Source organism: Delphinus delphis, chromosome 1 (assembly GCF_949987515.2).
Source record: "Delphinus delphis chromosome 1, mDelDel1.2, whole genome shotgun sequence".
In the NCBI taxonomy this organism is placed as follows: domain Eukaryota; kingdom Metazoa; phylum Chordata; class Mammalia; order Artiodactyla; family Delphinidae; genus Delphinus; species Delphinus delphis.
Genome location: NC_082683.1, coordinates 45,537,323 through 45,556,124, shown reverse-complemented (window position 1 = coordinate 45,556,124; position 18,802 = coordinate 45,537,323). Strand labels below are relative to the sequence as shown.

General features: G+C 50.5%; 1 protein-coding gene across 3 annotated transcripts; it reads left to right on the top strand.

Annotated features, from left to right (window-relative positions):
- Window positions 1–10,606: 10,606 nt before the first annotated feature.
- PARS2 (prolyl-tRNA synthetase 2, mitochondrial) lies at window positions 10,607–16,310 on the top strand. 3 transcript variants are annotated; one of them, XM_060022604.1, is made up of 3 exons: window positions 10,607–10,653; window positions 13,043–13,177; window positions 13,811–16,310. In XM_060022604.1, the coding sequence occupies exon 3, from the start codon at window positions 14,093–14,095 to the stop codon at window positions 15,518–15,520; it is 1,428 nt and encodes a 475-aa protein (XP_059878587.1). In that variant the 5' UTR covers window positions 10,607–10,653; window positions 13,043–13,177; window positions 13,811–14,092; the 3' UTR covers window positions 15,521–16,310. The 3 variants fall into 3 exon arrangements, with proteins under 3 accessions (XP_059878587.1, XP_059878577.1, XP_059878597.1); XM_060022614.1 differs by lacking the exon at window positions 10,607–10,653 and adding an exon at window positions 12,333–12,377; XM_060022594.1 differs by lacking the exon at window positions 13,043–13,177 and having other exon boundaries at window positions 10,617–12,377.
- The last annotated feature ends 2,492 nt before the right edge of the window (window positions 16,311–18,802 follow it).

Genomic DNA, 18,802 nt, shown 5'->3' with positions numbered 1-18,802 from the left:
CCACCTCCAGCCCCTTGGTCCAGTGTTCTCTGCCCTTGGGGCTGCCTCCTTCGCCAAGCTCACTTCTGTTAAGTCCAGGAAGACCACAGGCCTACCAGTCATTCACTCAGCATTTATCGAGCAACGGCAAAGTGCCAAGCATAGTGCCAAGCTCTGGGGCTACTGTGCAGAACAGAACAGACCCTGCCCGGGCCTTCAGGGAGCTCACAGTCTAGAGCATGCAGAGCAGCTCATGCAGGACCTTGTGGGCCACAGTGGGGACTTTGGAAGACCAATGGGAAGCTCTCGGAGGTTTAAGGTGGCAGAGCTGGCTACTCCACCCTCCACGCTGTTCACACTCATTCTGTGTTAGCGGCCTTTCCCCAGTGCGGAGGAGAGGATGGCCGTCCCTGGGGCTCAGGACGTGTCCTTGGCCACGCCTCTTCAGCAAGCCCCTGCTGAGGCCAGGCCTGGCAGTCCGCCAGGATCGTGGCTCTGGCTGGTTTGATCTTTATTCAATTACAGCTTTGAGTCCTGTGGAACACCCCTGCCTACTGGGCAGCTGGGAGGACAACTCTCTGTCACACAGCTGAAGCAGCGGGAGCTCCTTAGGGGAGCACTGCAGAGTAAAAGCCTTAGTGACCCCATAATCGGAGTAATGAAGATGAATCGCACCTTCTGCTGCCTGCCCATTCCTTCCTCTGTGTCTAGCAGCCCACATCAGGTGCTAGAAACTCCTGTTTAGCCAGCATGAACTAGGCATGTTACAGATCATGAAAACAGGTAAGATTTTTCAGTTATAGGTTTTTAGAATCTCAGTATTGAAAAGAACCTTAATCATCACCTCTTCCAGCCTCTCCATCTAAATCAGAATTCTCTCAATAGTGAGTGTTCTGAAAGGAGTATCTAAGCCACTTGCATGCCTCTGGCAGACAGGCAGCTCACTACCTATTGATGGAATCAATCCATTTCTTAACAGTCTAAGTTTTCTGAGTTTGTCCTTTTATTGAGCCGAAACCTTCTTTTATGTAATTTCTATGTCTTGATTCAAGTTCACCTTTGCCACATAGAACACAGACCCTAATAAGCAAGGTGACCTTGATCAAGTCACTTTGCTCTGGCTCCCATTCTCACTTTATGTTGTGGCACCTATTACAGTGTTTGAATTGTTCAGAAGGTGGCTGGCTACTCTGCCCGCAGCCTGGCTGAGCTCTGGCCTGGCCTCTAGCTGCCAGTGCCCACCCTGGAGCCTGCACAGAGCGGGTGCCAGCAGCTGAAAGCAGAACAGAACAGGTCTTCTCCCGTCTCTAATCAGGCCCCGAGGGAGCACCCTGTGTAGATGGTGGTGGCTGGATGCCAAATGAAGTGAAATATCTCCTTTTCTCAGGCTGTTAACGTTTTTTCTTGTTTAAGGAAGGGGAGGATAATGACATTTAGCACTTTACAACTCAGCAGTAAAATGAGCAGATGGAAACAGATCCCCAGCATCATGGGCATGCTTCCAGCAAGAAACCCTCCCCGGCTCTGGCTCTGGCGCCGCGGGGCTGAAGTTACTGGCAAGGTTTGCTGAGAGGGTGAGGGACACCACCTGCTCGCTCCTGCCCGGGCTCCTCCCCCAGGCAGCCTCTCCAGGCTGCACAGGTAGTAGTGGCCCCCACGTCCTGCTTCCCGCCTCTGCTCACCCTGTTCCACTTACCTGAAGGACCTTTCCTACCCCCGGGTCTGTTTGGACTCTGACCTCTCTAGTTTGGAGATGAGGACGAGAAGCAGAGGGGGGTGTTCTTGGAGAGAGTGGTGAGCAGAAACTCCTGTGGAGCTGTGGAAAAGCTCCAGCTGGCCTCTAGATGGCCACAGAAGAACAATTTGAGCAGTGACTATTCCCACAGGGAGGTTAAAAAAAAAAAATCATCATCATTATCATCATCAAAACTATTTACTGAGAACTTGCCATGGACCAGTCCCTGTGGCCCATGTTTCACACGCCTCACCTCGTTTAACCTTCACAAGCCCAGGAGCTATGTATCAGCATTGTCTCCATTTTACAGATGAGGAAACTGAGGCTCAGGGAGCTTCAATAACTTTCCTGAGTTCCTCCCACACTGCCTTGATTTTTAAAAAATATTTAATTTATTTTTGGCTGCGTCGGGTCTTAGTTGTGCAGGCTCTTTGTTGTGGCGTGCAGGCTTCTCTCTAGTTGCAGTGCACGGGCTCTCTAGTTGTGGCACGCAGTCTTAGTTGCCGCGTGGCATGTGGGATCTTAGTTCCCTGACCAGGGATCGAACCCACGTCCCCTGCATTGGAAAGTGGATTCTTAACCACTGGACCACCAGGGAAGTCCCCCCCACACACACCCAACACACTGCCTTGAATGGCAGACAGGCTAAAGAGTACTAACGAATGGCTTTTTAACTATTTGGGGTTTAGATTAGTTTCTCTCCTAGCACATATGTTGCTCTATAAACTGCACACTTAAAAAATCTGAATGCACTTTTCATATTTATGTTCCCAAACCAGTCTATAGCTCTATGCTGGGGCTTGTTCTATTTTGGCATGTAAATTTTTCCATTAAATTGCAGCTCCTCTGTGAGTTTTATTTGTCACCCACAAAGTAAAAGAAACAAACCTAAGAACCCCTACTGTGGTGGAGAGCTACTGCTTCCATCTGCCCAGTGCCCCTCCCTGTTGGGAATAGAACCTCTCCTTCCTGGGCTACTAAGCACTCCTTCCCCTCTCTGAGTGGTGGCAGAGGGCTGCCAATCATAATACCCCACCCCCTGACTGCAAATGCAGACATGTGATCCAGGTTGGGCCAATCAGAGTCCTTCACAGAAAGTTTTCCAACTGGGTGCAAGGGACAGAAGATGCTCTCTGGGGACTTCCCTGGTGGCGCAGGTTAAGAATCCGCCTGCCAAAGCAGGGGATATGGGTTCGAGCTCTGGTCCGGGAAGATCCCACATGCCGCGGAGCAACTAAGCCTGTGCACCACAACTACTGAGTCTGAGCTCTAGAGCCTGCGAGCCACAACTACTGAGCCTGAGCTCCATAACTACTGAAGCCTGCGCACCTAGAGCCGGTGCTCTGCAACAAGAGAAGCCACCGCAATGAGAAGACTGCGCACCTCAACCAAGAGTAGCCCCCGCTCGCTGCAACTAGAGAAAGCCTGCGTGCAGCAGCAAAGACCCAACGCAGCCAAAGAAAGAAAGAAGGGAAGGAAGAAAGAAGATGCTCTCTGTCTGTCTGTCTGTCTACTGGAACAGCTATTAGCGACTGTCCCTGTTAGGATTAGGCTTAGCTGTGGGCATCAAAGACCTGAAAACAGTATCTTAAACAGGATGGTGTGTGTTTATCTTGCAAGGCCAGCTCAAGTATCACCTCAGTGCCCGCCACGCCCCCTCTCTGCTCACCAACCTGGTACCCACTAATGTCATCCTACAGCAAGTTCCTGACACTCTCCACCTGGCTGGAAGCACTGGGTAGCTGACACCCCTGGGAGCAGCCTTCAACCAATGGGGAATGGAACCTGGATAAATACCTGAACCTTATAAACAGGGGTGGGTGGGGGGATAAGATAATTTGGAGGAATGTGGGATTGAGACCCAGTGGTCCATAGCTGTAAGCTGCCCGTTCATTATCACACACTGTATTCATTTCTGGCCCTTCTTTCTCTCATTTCCCTACTCTCCCACCAGTGTTTCCTGAGATCACCTCCCAAAGAAACTGCTTGCCCTCTAATCCTTGACTCGGGGCCTGCTTCTAGGGGAGCCCAGCTTTAGACACCCTTGAAGTCCTCCCTCATCCCAAGAGAAGGACTCTGCCACCTCCCAGTACTTGCATGGCACCTTGCTTGTACCTCTAATACAGTACATCATGGCCTACCTTGTTGTATTTATTAAGTATAAAATAGGAAGGAATAAGCATTTATTGAGTACCAGTCCCTGTACCAGGTGTCTTGTGCTCATTCATTCACTTATTCACTAATTAATTCATTCACCAAATCTTTATTGAGCATTTATAATGTGCCAGACAATGATTTAGGCCAGGCCTTGGCAAACTGTGGCCCACAAGCCAAATTAGGCCCACTGCCTGTTTTTGTAAATAAAGTTTTCTTGAAACACAGCTGCGCTCATTGTTTACATATTTTATGGCTGCTTTCATGTTATAAGAACAGAGTTGAGTAGTTGTGACAGAGATGACATGGCCTGCAAAGCATAAAATATTTCCTGTCTGGCCCTTTGCAGAAAAAGTTTGGTGCCCCTTGGACTAGGCACTGGGGCTCCTGCAGTGAACAAAACAAACAAAAATCCTGCCCACCTGGATGGAGCTTACATTCTAATTGGGGTGGAGTCAGGTGGTAGAGGGAGAATGTAACACAGTAAACCAAAACCTAGATATTTAGCATGTTAAATGATGATAAATGCTATGGAGAATAAAAGTAGGGAGAGAGAGAGTATCAGGAGTGCTGGGGAGCAGGGATGGGGATCAGGGTGTCAGGAAGTCCTGGCTGTGAATGTGACATTGGAGCAAAGACCTGAAGGAGGTGAAGGAGTGAGCCATGTGGACATGGTGGGGAAGAGCCGTCAGGTAGTGGAGCAGCAGACAGGAGGGCCGTACTGGAGTATTAACAATAGTTCATCCAATATTGAGCGCTATGTACCAGGTGCCCTTCAAGTGCTTTACATACATAATCTCATTTAATTACTTAAAAGTCATCATCTCATTACACATTTAATCTTACAAAAGAATGATCTGAATATATTCCTATTATTAATATTAATACAGAGCTTTCAGTTTACAAAGTTCTGTAATGTTTTTCACTTGCTCTTCATAGTATTTCAAGGAGGTTACTGACCCCATTGTAGTGCAGCCAAAGACCAGAAAGGTCAAGTCCTTTGCCCCAGGTCACACAGCCAGTAAATGCTGGCTCTGGAAAGCAAACCCCTCTGTTTGGATCCAGATGCTGCCTTCTTCTCTCTAAGCCACCAGCCTTGGAGGGCGTCAACTCTACCTGGTCCACTCACACCTAACTCAACTCTGCACCAAAGAGAAAAGGCAAAGCCTTGTTGGAAGGAACTCAATTCCCATCATCCTTCCAGATGAGGGTGACCAGGTGAACTGCTGGAGTCACACTCAGAACTCACAGACGTGATGATTCCCTCTGTCCTGGGGCATCTACATTGTGCCCCAGACTTCTTCTGGCTATGCCAGTGCTCTGCAGCACTAACCCAAAGCAGGGGCTCAAAAGGGAGTTGTTGGTTGACAGATTAACTGTTGCTGAGAGTTTTGTTTCATTGCATTTTTAGCAAGCCTTTCTTATGAATTGAGGGAATTATTTAGAAAGACATTAATTCAGCAAATACGTACTGAGATTTACTATGTACAAAACTTTTCTACATAGTAAACAGATTTACTATGGCAGAGCTGGAGATGAACAGGACATGGGCCCTCCCCTCTGGGAGCTTGCAGTCTATGGGGGTGAGGAGATAAATGTTTTGCATGTGCTACATGCCCAACTCTGTGCCTGGCATTGTGCCAGCCAGGGCACTTTCACCATTAAAAATAATTGTAATAAGGGCTTCCCTAGTGGCACAGTGGTTAAGAATCCTCCTGCCAATGCAGGGGACACGGGTTCGAGCCCTGGTCCAGGAAGATCCCACATGCCGCAGAGGAGCTAAGCCCGTGCGCCACAACTACTGAAGTCCATGCGCCTAGAGCCTGTGCTCCACAACAAAAGAAGCCACCACAATGAGAAGCCCGCGCACCGCAACTAAAGAGCAGCCCCCGCTCGCCACAACTAGAGAAAGCCCGCGCACAGCAACGAAGACCCAAAACAGCCAAAAATAAAATAAATAAATTCATTTAAAAAAATAATTGTAATAATAGCAAACATTATTGAACCCTGGCTATGTGCCAGGCACTGTGCTAAGCGCTGTACCTGGGCTAACTCCTTGTATCTCACCACAACTCCATGGGGGAGAGGTCACTGCTATCTTCAGGATGAGGCATCTGAGCCTCAGGGAGGCTGAGTATCTCACCCACAGGCACACGGTAAGTGGGTGACAAAGTGAGGATTTGCACTCAGGTCTGTTTGCCCCACCGCATGTACACACTCATGTGACACACCTGAGAGAGAGAATGGGCCAGAGGAGAGACTCAGACAAAATGTCCAGGGGTCTCAAGAGAGGGGGAGGCCCTGCCAGAGGGGACTTCGAGGGAGGGTTCCTCAAGAGGATGCCATTGTGGTGGTCGCCAAAGAGTGGGCCTCCAGCAGAGGGGATCCAGTCAGACAGAAAGAGTCTGTCTGGGTGACTGCTCCCACAGCTTTGAATGTATGTTTGATACAAATAACTTTGGAGGCTCTGAGTGGGGAGATCAGGCTGTGCATCAAACAGACCGGGAGATGAATCCTTTCTCTCCCTGTTACTAGTTGTCTCAACCATGCACAAGCTAACCCAACTTTCCAAGCCTTGGTTGCCTGATCTGTAAAATGGACACAACAGTGATATTTGTACTGCATGGGGTTTTATTGTAAGGACTTAATCAGACATGGGTGTAAGGTGTTTAATACAGCCCATGGTACATAGCAAGGGCTCTACAAATGTGAACGATGATGATGATGACGTTTGGTGCCACACTCTTCAATTCTGAAGAATCTTGATTTAAAAAATGAGGCCCCCTCCCCAGCCCGCTTCTGACCTCTAATCATCCTAGACTTGGACAGCGAATAAATGAGCGAGGGGAATTCTGGGCCCAGGGGGAAGAGGCCCCCTGGAGAGAGAAGGACAATGGCATCCCGCACTGTAGCCAGAGAGGGGAGTCTGAAGGAAACAGAGGCGGCAGCAGAAGGATGGCTGTCTCCTTATGGTGGCCAAGGGCAGCCATAGGGTCCCCGGAGTTGGAATGGGCTGGAAGAATGAGCCAGTTGCTCTCAGTTACATCTCTCATGAACCCTTCACAACAGCCTTACGTGGTATTCTGTGTTACTGATGAAGAAACAAGGAAGCAAGTGGCCCAGGGTTGCACAGCTGGGAACTGGCTGGGCAGCATTCCCAGGCAAGGCCACCCTCCCACCTCCAGTCCAGTCTGTCTGGGCCAGGTTGGGCTAACAGGATGGGGGGTGGGCTCAGGAGTCCAACAGGTGGACTTTCCCAGTGGTTCTCTGGAGTCTGTCCTCTCCTCTCCCCCCACCACCCCAGTCTGGGCCATTACGGGAGTCTCCCATCCAGCCTCTCTCCCCATCCTCTTCCTCCAGTCTCAGTTCACATCTCACTCAGGCAAAGAAACACAACTGACCACGCCCTTCCCTGGTGTAAAACCCTTCCATTGCCCACAGAACTGCCTCTCACACTGGCCAGCGCCCTCGGCAGAGGAGGCAACCATCTTCCTGGAGTGACAGTTACACTTGTTTTCCAAATATAACAAATATATGTTGTAGAGTGGAATGCAAAATGCCCAGGGATTTTTCTCAGAAGAGGAGCTGTTTTGGGTTAAGCCTCAAAACAGATGTGTGTATGTTGGCGGGGGTGGGGCAGAAGAAGTATCATTCTTCATAGAAAAAGTTTCACTGGCCTCAAAGATGAGAAACTGGCAGTCTGGTCCAGCAGGCCCTGGCACAGTGGCGCCCACTGCCTTTCCAGTTGTGCTTCCCTGATGCCTGGGTGTGCTCTGTGCTCCAGCCAGAACTATCTTGAAGCCTTTTTCCTTACTTACTGTCCCTCTGACTAGAATGTCTTCCTATTCTTTTTAGCCTGGAAAGTTCATAGTTATCATTTAAGGTCCAATTTCAGGCTCCTCCTCAGAGAAGCCCTCCCTGATCCCACCCCCTTTTTGCAATGCTGCTCCCTCAGCATCTTGCTCTCCCCTCTGCATAACGTCTTACCACAGGCTGCCGTGACCACCACTTTGAGAGACAGCCTCTTCAGGAGGTTATGAGCAAGTTGAGGTCAGGGAGTTCACCGTGAACTCGGCCTTTGTTGTTCATTCAGCACACACTTGGAGCCTCTCTGTGCCAGGCCATGGGTTTGTTATGCAGGGATGACTCAACCTGTCCTCGGAGGAGCTCCGATCTGAGAGAGAGACAAACCATCCATTCATTTATTGATTGATATATTAAAACAAGCAAAAAGCAAAACCTTTTGCTGAGCCCTGACTGGGCCAGGCCCTGTGCTCAGGGCTGTGCCTGCCCCCAAGAGACTCCCAGTCTGGCCAGCAGCCGGTGGAAACCACTAACAGCATGGTGAGTCCCCAGGGCTGTGGGGCACCAAGGCAAGTGTGCGGTCCTTTGCTTTTGCTTTGTCGTAGATGACAACGAGTGAATGAATGAATTTTTCTTTTTCTTTTTTTCCGTTTTAGGGAACTTGTGGGTTTTAACCATGAATGGACTCTCTAAATCAAGGCACCCAATTAATGACTGATCAATTAATTGATTGAAACGTCACCCAGGAAGTTGCTAGCAGAGAAAGGGCTATATTCTGGTCTCCACCACCATGGACTTTCTCAATGGGGAGCAAATCTACTCTGACCAGGGCTGGCTGGAATGGACCCTGCAGCTCCCGGCTGCAGAGCCTCCTGTAAACTCCCGGTAAAAGGCAGCAGTTCTGGCCTGCCTCCCAAGAGGGTCATGAGCATTAATTAGTTACCATTGATAAAGTGCTCTGAAGATGTGGGGATGTTTAAACACGGCGAGTCATTAGGCCTCTCCACACCACTATGCTCTACAGCCGGCAACTGCTAATTGAGAAATAATTAACACCTCAGGGTGCAGAGGATGGATGCCTGGCTTTTTCAGGGTTGGAAAGGATGTAATAAAGTACACGAGCAGCAGGAAGAAATATAAGGCTACTTTGGATCCCGAAATATACTGGAGATTATTCAACTTCTGCCCCCAGAGAAGCATGGGGACTGTTGCCCCAGTAAAACCTTTGGGACTGCATTCCTTGGGAAAGCCCCAAGCACAGTGCTGGGCTGCAGAGGCTGTGATGCTCTTAGAGCAAAAGAGCTCAGGTCCAGCCCAGGTCTGCCTGGCCTTCTAGCTGGTGAGCAGATGCCAGTTGTGGAACTCACCAAGCTGTATTTTCCTCAGCTGTTAAGACTGGGATGATGACATATGTCTACCATCCCCCCACCTGGCACCGGGTTGTCTGATGCCCTTCCTCTAGGTCAGCAGATCTAGCCCACGCTTCACGTTAGGATCACTGGGGACTATAAAGTACCAGCATTGTGGGGCTGGGACTGGGGGCACAGGGTGATTCCCAGTTCAGTCAAAGTTGAGAACCGCTGGTTTGGTTTCTGTATCAGGCACTGCGTTGGGAGCTGTGGGAAATAAAGTTGTAAACCCTACCACACCCCATGTTTCCCTCACACCAGCTCAGTATTTCCTGATTCTGTGCCTGTGAGTTGTCCTGGACATTTCACTCCACTCCCACTGCCATTCTTGTTCTGCTAAACCCCACTCATCCTTCAGGCTCAGCTTGAAGCTCACCTCCTCAGGGAAACCATCCTTCCCTGTGCTGCCACAGGACTGTTCTCAGCCCCCATTACACCACTGATCGCACAGTGTTTTTCCTGGCAGATCCTGGCAGGCTGAGAGCTTCTTGGGGCCAATAGCAGAATCACCAGTGTCTTGCACTGGGTCTGGTAGATTTTAGGTGCTGAATAAACTATAGCTGTAATCAGTTAGGTAGAGTTATATGATATGCAGCTCTCGCTCAGGACATTTGCACTTCTTCCCTGTGTGTGAAACATACTTCCCCCAGATATCTGCAAGGTTCTCTCAACTCCTTCAGGTCTTTGCTAAAATGTCACCTTCTCCACCAGGCTTTCCCTGATCCTTCTATTTTAAATGGCAACCAGTCGACCTCCAACCCTTTCCCTTCCCTAATTAATTTTTCTCCATAGCATTTAACAACATCTGACTAACAGATCCTGTCATTATGTAAAATTTTGATAACTTGTTCACGATGTCAGTTTTTGGTTTTTTAAAAATTTAATTGCATTAAAATACCACTTATCTTGAGTTCTTTGGCCTTCCCTTAAATTTCATTGTATTGGATTATTGACTAGAATGTAAGCTATACTGAATGCCGGGAACTTTGTCTATTTTGTTCACTATTCCCAGCTTCTACAAGCGGTTGGTACGTGGTAGCTGCTCAAAAAATATTTTGTGAAAGTTTGATTTAGTGTCTTAAAGATTAAATAAAGGTGTCTTATTCCAATTGTTTAAAATTTTAAAAATTTATTTAAATTGATAGCCTGTAAAATCATAGGGTAGATTCGAAACCGCATGGCCTACTGTTGTCATGGTTACACTATAGCCGGCGGTTCTCCTATTCAGAGAGTGGGGCGGGCCCTGGCAGTGGGCGGGAACACCAGACTCAAAACCTAGACCCGAGGCCTTGATCATAGAGTTACACCTCCCTCAATCCTAGAGAGCACTTCCGGGACGGTGATTTACTTATTGCTGCGTAGGCCAACCTATGAGCCCATTCTCTCTCCTTGCCTAAGTTTCCGGCGAGCAATTCACTGGCGTCTAGAGTGGGGTGGGGCCAGTCCCCGTGAGCGCGGTTTTGTGATTGGCAGGAAGGGCAGGAGGCGGAGCTTCGTGCAGGAACGCCCCTGGCGCAGGCGCGGTGGCCCGGCGCGGCGGTCCCTGCGGGGTCGGCGTTCGCTGGGACTACGGTTGGTGATTGTGGGTGACAGTGAGGGCCGGGGGCTGAGGGACGGGCTGAGGGAGGGGCTGCGGAATGAAGAGAGGGCTCGGTTCTGGGCGCGGAGACCGAGGACCGTGGTGTCCGTTTTCCCACGTGCATCTCGTCATTGGATTGGGGCGGGTCACCATCGCAAACTCTTGAATAATACTCGTCTCCTAGTCTGTTTCCTCCGTTGTGAAATCGCAGGACTTCCTTGTCTGCCTCGGGTCGTTGTGACTGGGAACTTGTTAGAAATACAGGTTCTCTGCCCACACCCCAGACTTATTGAATCAGAAACTCAGGGGATGAGGCCCCACCATCAGTGTTTTAACAAGCTCTCCAGGTGATTCTGATGCTTGCTTAAATTTCAGAACCACTGGGCTACCGTAATGTAGCAAGCTGTACTGAGGGCCTTCTCAACCCAAGCTGAGAAAGTAAGAGAAAGAAAGGAGGGGGTGGACTTGAGAGAAGTCTTGGAGAAAGACTCAGTTGCTTGAGGAGGAGTCAGGGGTGAAAGAGTTTCTGGCTTGGGCCACGGGCCTGAGGTGGGACCTTAAGTGATGGCTCCAGGTGTCAGCCACGTGTGCCCTGCCTCCAGGCCTGCACTTTTCCGCGCAGTCACACTAGGGCTCTGTGGCCGTGCCTCCCAGCCGTTTTCAGGTCATAGGCCACATAGGAAATGATAATATTTGTACAGTGCCCAGGGGAAATGGATGAAGCTGCTTGAGGTTGGAGGAGACCGGCTGGAGGATTGAGGCTGCTGGAAGCTGGAGGGAACCACCTGGGGGGATTTGAGCTTCCCAGAGCTGGGGGAAATTAGTAACCTGTTCTCAGCATACTGCAGAAGAGCTTTGTCCCATGGGATTTGCTGAAGATTAGGGGTGCTCACTAAATTTGGCAACATAAATCAAGAACCTTGAAAGAGTTTATACCCTTTGACTCAGTAATTCCATTCCTGAAGATCTCTCCCAAATATATAACAAAAGAAAAGGAAGCCTTCTGTTGTAGATTACATACAACAGAGAAAATTAACAACTCTCTGGAGAATCGTTTTTGATCTAGTCAGTCAATGAAATGTTGTACTGCCCTTAGGAATGTGTGAATATTTTGTAAAATCATAAAGAAACCTACGTGCTCATTCATTAGACAATTGTCTAGTAAGCCCCTGCTCTGTGCTGAGTGGTGAGCGAGTTAGCTCCACAGAGCTGACTGCCTGGGGGAAGACCCAGCCGAAGGAGCAGTAACTCCAGAGTGATTGGTGTTTGATAGGGGATCAGGGGCTGGGGCAGGAGAAGCTGGTCTTTGGAGTATGGGGAGTGGATCAGGAAAGGCATCCTAGAAGACAAAGTGGCGCTCCTAAGGCCTGGAAGATGAGTAGATGTTGGTACGCAAAGGGGAGAGGAACATTCTACGCAAAGGGAACTGTGTTTTAATAATGAGTGTGCTGAAGCTGGAGCACAGAGAGGGCACTGGTGAGAGGAGGCCAGAGGGGACCAGCGGCTTGCTCACATGGGGCCATGTGCACTGTGAAGGTGAGAAGGTTAGACCTGATTCTAAGGGTAACAGGAAGCTGTTGGAGGATTTTAAGCAAGAAAAGCTGTTGCTGTATGTGTCTTGGAAGTATCCCCTGTGGCTACAGCGTGGAGAATGGATTGGAGGAAGGTGGGCCTGGAAGCTGGGAGCCCAAGTGAAGAGGCTGTTGCAATAGCCCAGGTGAGAGATGATGGTGGCCTGGACCTGGGTGGAGGCTCTGGAGGTGGAGAGAAGGAACAGAATCAAAAGCAAGTGAAGCAGTAGGAATCACAGGGCCAGAGGGGTTGGTGAAGGTGGGGCACAGAGGGAGCTCAGAGTGAATGAACCCGCGTTTCTGTTTTGGACAAAGGGTGGCTTGCACTACCATTCAGAGTGACAGGCAGCACTGGACGGGGAGCAGGCTTAGGGGGAAGATGCCAAGCTCCCTGTGGGGTGCTGAGTGTGAAGTACTCATGCAGTGTGTTCTCTAGGAGGCAGTGGGATGGGTAGATGTGAAGCTTAAGAGGCACAACGTACAGAATGGAGATGTTGACTCGGAGCCATGACCATGTGGCCTGACCAGGGACTGTGCTGTGAGGGGGGAAGAGACATTAAGGACATTGAAGGCATGGGTGGGGTGGGGGCTCGTGGGCAAAGACGGCTCGCAAAAGAGACAAAGGATTGTCAGTAGCAGTTGTCTCTGGGCTGAGAGATTATAGTTGATTTCCTTTCTTTTTTGTTTCTGTTTTTCTTAGCAAACTTAGATTCAGTTCACAGAATATACCAGATACTGTTCTAATAACTTCTTATAACTCTTCTCTAAATTCCCACAATAAACCTATATGGTGGGTCCCTTCATTTTACAGGTGAAGAAACTGAGCACAGAGGAGTTGAGTCACATGTCCCAAGCTACACAGGGTGCAGTTATTGGGAAGCTGGACTGGGATCCAAGCTGCCTGATTCCAGAGCCAATGCTGTCACCATGCATTGGTGTCTCCACAGTATGCTGTTGTATTTTTATAAACGGGAAAAAAAAAAAAAAATATATATATATATATATATATTTTTTTTTTCGGTACACGGGCCTCTCACTGTTGTGGCCTCTCCCGCTGCGGAGCACAGGCTCCGGACGCGCAGGCTCAGTGGCCATGGCTCACGGGCCCAGCCACTTCGCGGCATGTGGGATCCTCCCGGACCGGGGCATGAACCTGTGTCCCCTGCATCGGCAGGCGGACTCTCAACAACTGTGCCACCAGGGAAGCCCCAATATATCTATGTTTTTAAAATTTAATTTATTTTTTAAATTTTTGGCTGCGTTGGGTCTTCGTTGCTGCACGCGGGCTTTCTCTAGTTGCGATGAGCGGGGGCTAGTATTCGTTGTGGTGCACTGGCTTCTCATTGCGGTGGCTTCTCTTGTTGTGGAGCACGGGCTCTAGGCGCACGGGCTTCAGTAGTTGCAACACGTGGGCTCAGTAGTTGCGGCACACGGGCCCTAGAGCGCATGGGCTTCAGTAGTTGTGGCTCATGGGCTCTAGAGCGTGGGCTCAGTAGTTGTGGCACATGGGCTTAGTTGCTCTGCGGCATGTGGGGTCTTCCCAGACGTGGGCTCGAACCTGTGTCTCCTGTATTGGCAGGCGGATCCTTAACCACTGCGCCACGAGGGAAGTCCCGTAAACAGGAAAATATTGATTTTTTTTTTTAAACGGCAGTAAATGGTGAGAGAAGTACAATAGTACTTTGATCTGCAAGGATATTAGAAAAGAAAGGATTTGCATCCACAAGATCGGTGGTGGTTGTAGAAGTTTGTTGGCGAGCAGCCTGCATTGACTACTGCAGGGTGTTGGATCACAGTTAACGCCTACGTCTGCTCGGCTCGTTTTTCTTCAGGCGCAAGTGCCTCCTTGCGCTGGGCTGTGATGGAAGGGCTGCTGACAAGATGCAGAGCGCTGCCTGCCTTGGCCACCTGCAGTCACCAGCTCTCGGGGTACGTTCCCCACAGGTTTCACCACCGTGCCCCAGGGAGAGGGAAGCGCTTGGTGCTGTCCCGCATGTTCCAGCCCCAGAACCTTCGGGAAGACCAGGTGCTCTCTCTAGAGGGCAGATCTGGCGAGCTGACCTGTAAGAGCCAGCGGCTGATGCTGCAGGTGGGCCTGATTCACCCAGCAAGCTCCGGCTGTTACCACCTCCTGCCTTATACTGTCCGTGCCATGGAGAAGCTTGTGCGGGTGATAGACCAGGAGATGCAGGCCATCGGGGGACAGAAGGTCAACATGCCCAGCCTCAGCCCAGCAGAGCTCTGGCGAGCCACCAGCCGGTGGGACTCGATGGGCAAGGAGCTGCTAAAACTTAGAGACAGACACGGCAAGGAGTACTGCTTAGGACCGACTCACGAGGAAGCCATTACAGCCCTGATTGCCTCCCAGAAGACACTGTCCTACAGGCAGCTCCCGCTCCTGCTGTACCAGGTGACGAGGAAGTTTCGGGATGAGCCCAGGCCCCGCTTTGGTCTTCTCCGAGGCCGAGAGTTCTACATGAAGGACATGTACACCTTCGACTCCTCCTCTGAGGCCGCCCAGCAGACCTACAGCCTGGTGTGTGATGCCTACAGCAGCCTGTTTGACAGGCTGGGGCTGCAGTGCGTCAAGGTCCAGGCGGACGTGGGCAGCATCGGGGGCACGATGTCTCACGAGTTCCAGCTGCCGGTGGACGTCGGAGAGGACCGGCTTGCAGTCTGTTCCGGCTGCGGCTTTTCGGCCAACATGGAGACTCTGGACTTGTCACCAACAAACTGCCCTGCTTGCCAGGGGCCACTGACCAAAACCAAAGGCATCGAGGTCGGGCACACGTTTTACCTGGGCACCAAGTACTCCTCCATTTTCAGTGCCCAGTTCACCAATGTCCACGGCAAGCCATCCCTGGCTGAAATGGGGTGCTATGGCTTGGGTGTGACGCGGATCTTGGCCGCTGTCATTGAAGCTCTCGCTACAGAAGACTGCATCCGCTGGCCTGGCCTCCTGGCCCCTTACCAAGTCTGCCTCATTTCCCCCAAGAAGGGCAGTAAGGAGGAGGCGGCCACAGAGCTCACGGGGCACCTGTATGACCACATCACAGAGGCAGTGCCGCAGCTCCGAGGGGAGGTCCTGCTGGATGACAGGACTCATCTGACCATTGGAAACAGACTGAAAGACGCCAACAAGTTCGGCTACCCCTTTGTGATCATCGCGGGCAAGAGGGCCCTGGACGACCCTGCACATTTTGAGGTTTGGTGCCAGAACACCGGAGAGGTGGTCTTCCTCACCAGAGAGGGAGTCCTGGAATTACTGAGCCAAGTGCAGGTTGTCTAAACGCCCCCGGACCCCTCCCACTGCATCTCATAGTCTCGGTGTTCATTCTAACGCTGCCTTTCTTATACTGCTTTCCAGAGCTGGTCTCCCCAGAAAGAGGGGAGCTCATGGAAGGTGAGACCATGTTAGGAAAACCAGTTGTTATCCAGTCATCTGTTCGGACTATTTGTATTTAAAGTCATTATCTTGATCCCTTTGTCTGGTTGGCCCTGCTGCCACATATCATTCCTTTTATATTCTATTTGGAGGTAGTGGCTAGGAGGAGCCAAGTTGTCATCTTGGCCCTCAGGAGAGTCACTTCCCTTCTCTCAGTGGAGTTTCCCATGTGTAGGATGAGGCCTCCCCAGTGGCCGAGGCCCTTCCAGCTCCAGCAGTCCAACCACGGGCCTCTTGCTGCATTCGGTCCAGAGAGGCAGCCCGCCTGTCTTCCTCCATTGAGAAGTTGGCCTGATGGTCTGGGGAGAAGAATCAGGACACCTGACTGCCACTGACTCACTGGAAACTTGGACACGACCCCTCCCCTGCTGGTGCCTCAGTTTCCCCATCTGTGATGTGAGAAAATGGAACTAGATCTGTAAGGTCCTTACAGCTGTGACTGGCTGGTTCCCCGAGAGGTTCATGACAGGCAGATCAGATCTGATCTGTTGCTCTGATCCTCCATCGTCTAAGCTACCCAGAAGGTAAATACAATTAGCTAATTGCCCCCAAACCACCTCCAGAGACCTGGCCCTTCCTCTCGAGGTGGCTTAGCACTGAGATCATGTTACATTGATTGAATAAAGTCAAACTGTTGGGATGAGCCTTGCATGTTAATTGGAAACAGTGCCAACACCAGCCATGTTAACAGTGCAGCAGCTTCCTGCCTGGAAACTTTCCTTTTTCTACTCTTTCTCCACTCAAAAAAGAAAATTGGGTGGCTGGGAAAATGTGTGTTAAACCATTTCTTCCCACAAGTGTGAGGGGCAGCAGGCTTCAAGTGCCGTGGTGACTTCGTCCTGCATGCAGAGTTGCGTCCTAGTGCCACGCACGACAGCGGTGAATATTAAGGTCTCTGCCTGAGCCCTGGGGAGAACTGGCAGCAGGCTTGAGCTTTCATTGCTCCTGCTTCCAGGAGCAGAATCAGGTTCTCCATCCTCGGCCCCCAGGGTCATGGCTTGTCCAAACCTAACAAGAATCTCTCGGGGCCAAGCTCAAAGCCACCACCTCCTGAAACATGCTCGGCAGCTCCTGGCAGTGGTTCTGTCTTTGGCTCCCCCTATGCTCGCCTGCGCAGCACCGACGCCCTTCTTTTTCACTTGGCGGGCACAGCTCACTGTATGGCGGCCAGCCTCTTGTTGATGGTCAGCTCCCTGAGGCTGGAGCCCTAGGCTGATTCCTAGTGCACTGAAGTTCTTGTCTCGGCCTGTTGTTCTACTTGCCAAACAGCTTCCCTGCAGCTTGTGACCACTGTTCCTGCCAGAGTAACCTCACCCCCAGCACACACCATCAGGTTTCCTAATGACTCCCAGGCCTACCGCTGGGCTCTAGGCCAGCATTCAGGCCAGGAGACAGGGATTCTGAGAGCAAACCCAGAAAGGCTGGATTGTAAGGCAGGAATCTTACCCTTGGCTGCACAGTGGAATCCCCTGCGGCCCACCCCGAGGTTCTGTTCTGGGGTGTGGCCTGGGCACTGGCAGTTTTAAAACTCCCCAGCTGATTCTAATTCGTAAAGTCGGTGGAGTGCCTTCCGAGGCTACACTGCAAGGTGGAGTATCTGAGTCATTTCGGTTGTGCGTCGTCAGATTGACGTGAGCTCTCTGCTTTCAGTGGTCTGGTCATTCATTTGTTGAGGGCCTGCATGTGCCACTGTGCTGTGAGGCCCTTTTATATGCCGTGTTCAGAACTTAAAACTGTGCAAGGTAGGTCCTGTGAAATCCTCATTTTACAAATGAGGAAACCTGAAACTCCATTTAAGCAACTTAATCAAGGATGCACAGCTATTACGTATCAGAGCTAGAATCTGAGTACTGACCAAAACCTGTGCCTGTCCCACTATACCGCATGGCCTCTGCCTGGTCAAAATGATTCCAGTAAGTAAAAGATTATGTATGTCTGTCTGATCAAGTTAGCCTGAAGTAGAGAAATTAGAATTCGTGCAAATGGGTGCTTTATTGTTCTGAATCTTTTTTTTTTTTTTTTTTTGCGGTATGCGGGCCTCTCACTGTTGTGGCCTCTCCCGTTGTGGAGCACAGGCTCCGGACGTGCAGGCTCAGCGGCCATGGCTCACGGGCCCAGCTGCTCCGCGGCATGTGGGATCTTCCCAGACCAGGGCACGAACCCGTGTCCCCTGCATCAGCAGGCGGACTCTCAACCACTGCGCCACCAGGGAAGCCCAAGAATAAGCACTTTTAAAAATCAGATTCAGACTTCCCTGGTGGTCCAGTGGTTAAGACTCCACCGTTCCACTGCAGGGGGCACGGGTTCAGTCCCTCGGGGAACTAAGATCCCACAGGCTGCGTGGTGCAACCAAAAATAAATAAATAAATACGCATTTGCCTCCTTATTAAAAAAAATCAAGACTCAGGGAATAGAGAACCAATTAATTTAAAATGCTCATAAATGTGTATGACACAGAACGATTTGAGGGTGATGTAGAATCATGGACCTTTAGAATGGGAGAACTTGGAGTGTGCCTGTCCAGCCCTTGTTTCACAGATGGGAGACAGGCCTGCAGTGGGAATTAACTTGCCACCTTACTGGCAAACCGCCTGATTGCAGGCCAGGTGCTACGTCTCCTAATTTAGGCTACCTTGGGTCCATCTTGTTGCAGGGAGTGATGTCTGGCTGAGTCAGCCTTTGAGCTACAGAAGTGCTGTAGGTTTGAAACAGGTACCCATGCTCTGTTTTCCAAGGGAGACACGTACAAGGAGCACAGTGATTTGCTCAAGGTCGAGCTGAACTGAAACCCAGGTCTCCTGATTACTTAGCCAGTGTCCTGTAGCCAGGGGCAGTATAATTTGGTGGAAAGATCAGAACCTTGAACAGACAGTCCTAAATCCACCACTTAGCAGGGATGTTATCTTAGACAAATAACTTGTCCTTTGTGCATCTGTGTATCTTAGATTCTTCATCTGTAAGATGCGCTCATGATAATGGTACCTACCTCCCTGGGTTGTCTAAGGGTTGGCCGAGCTGACATATGAAAAGCTTAACCCTTAGTGTGCTCTCAGGAAATGCTTCCCTTACATGGGATGACTTAGGAAATACCCCCATTGGGAGCTCAGGTTCTGCTGTTAACATTAT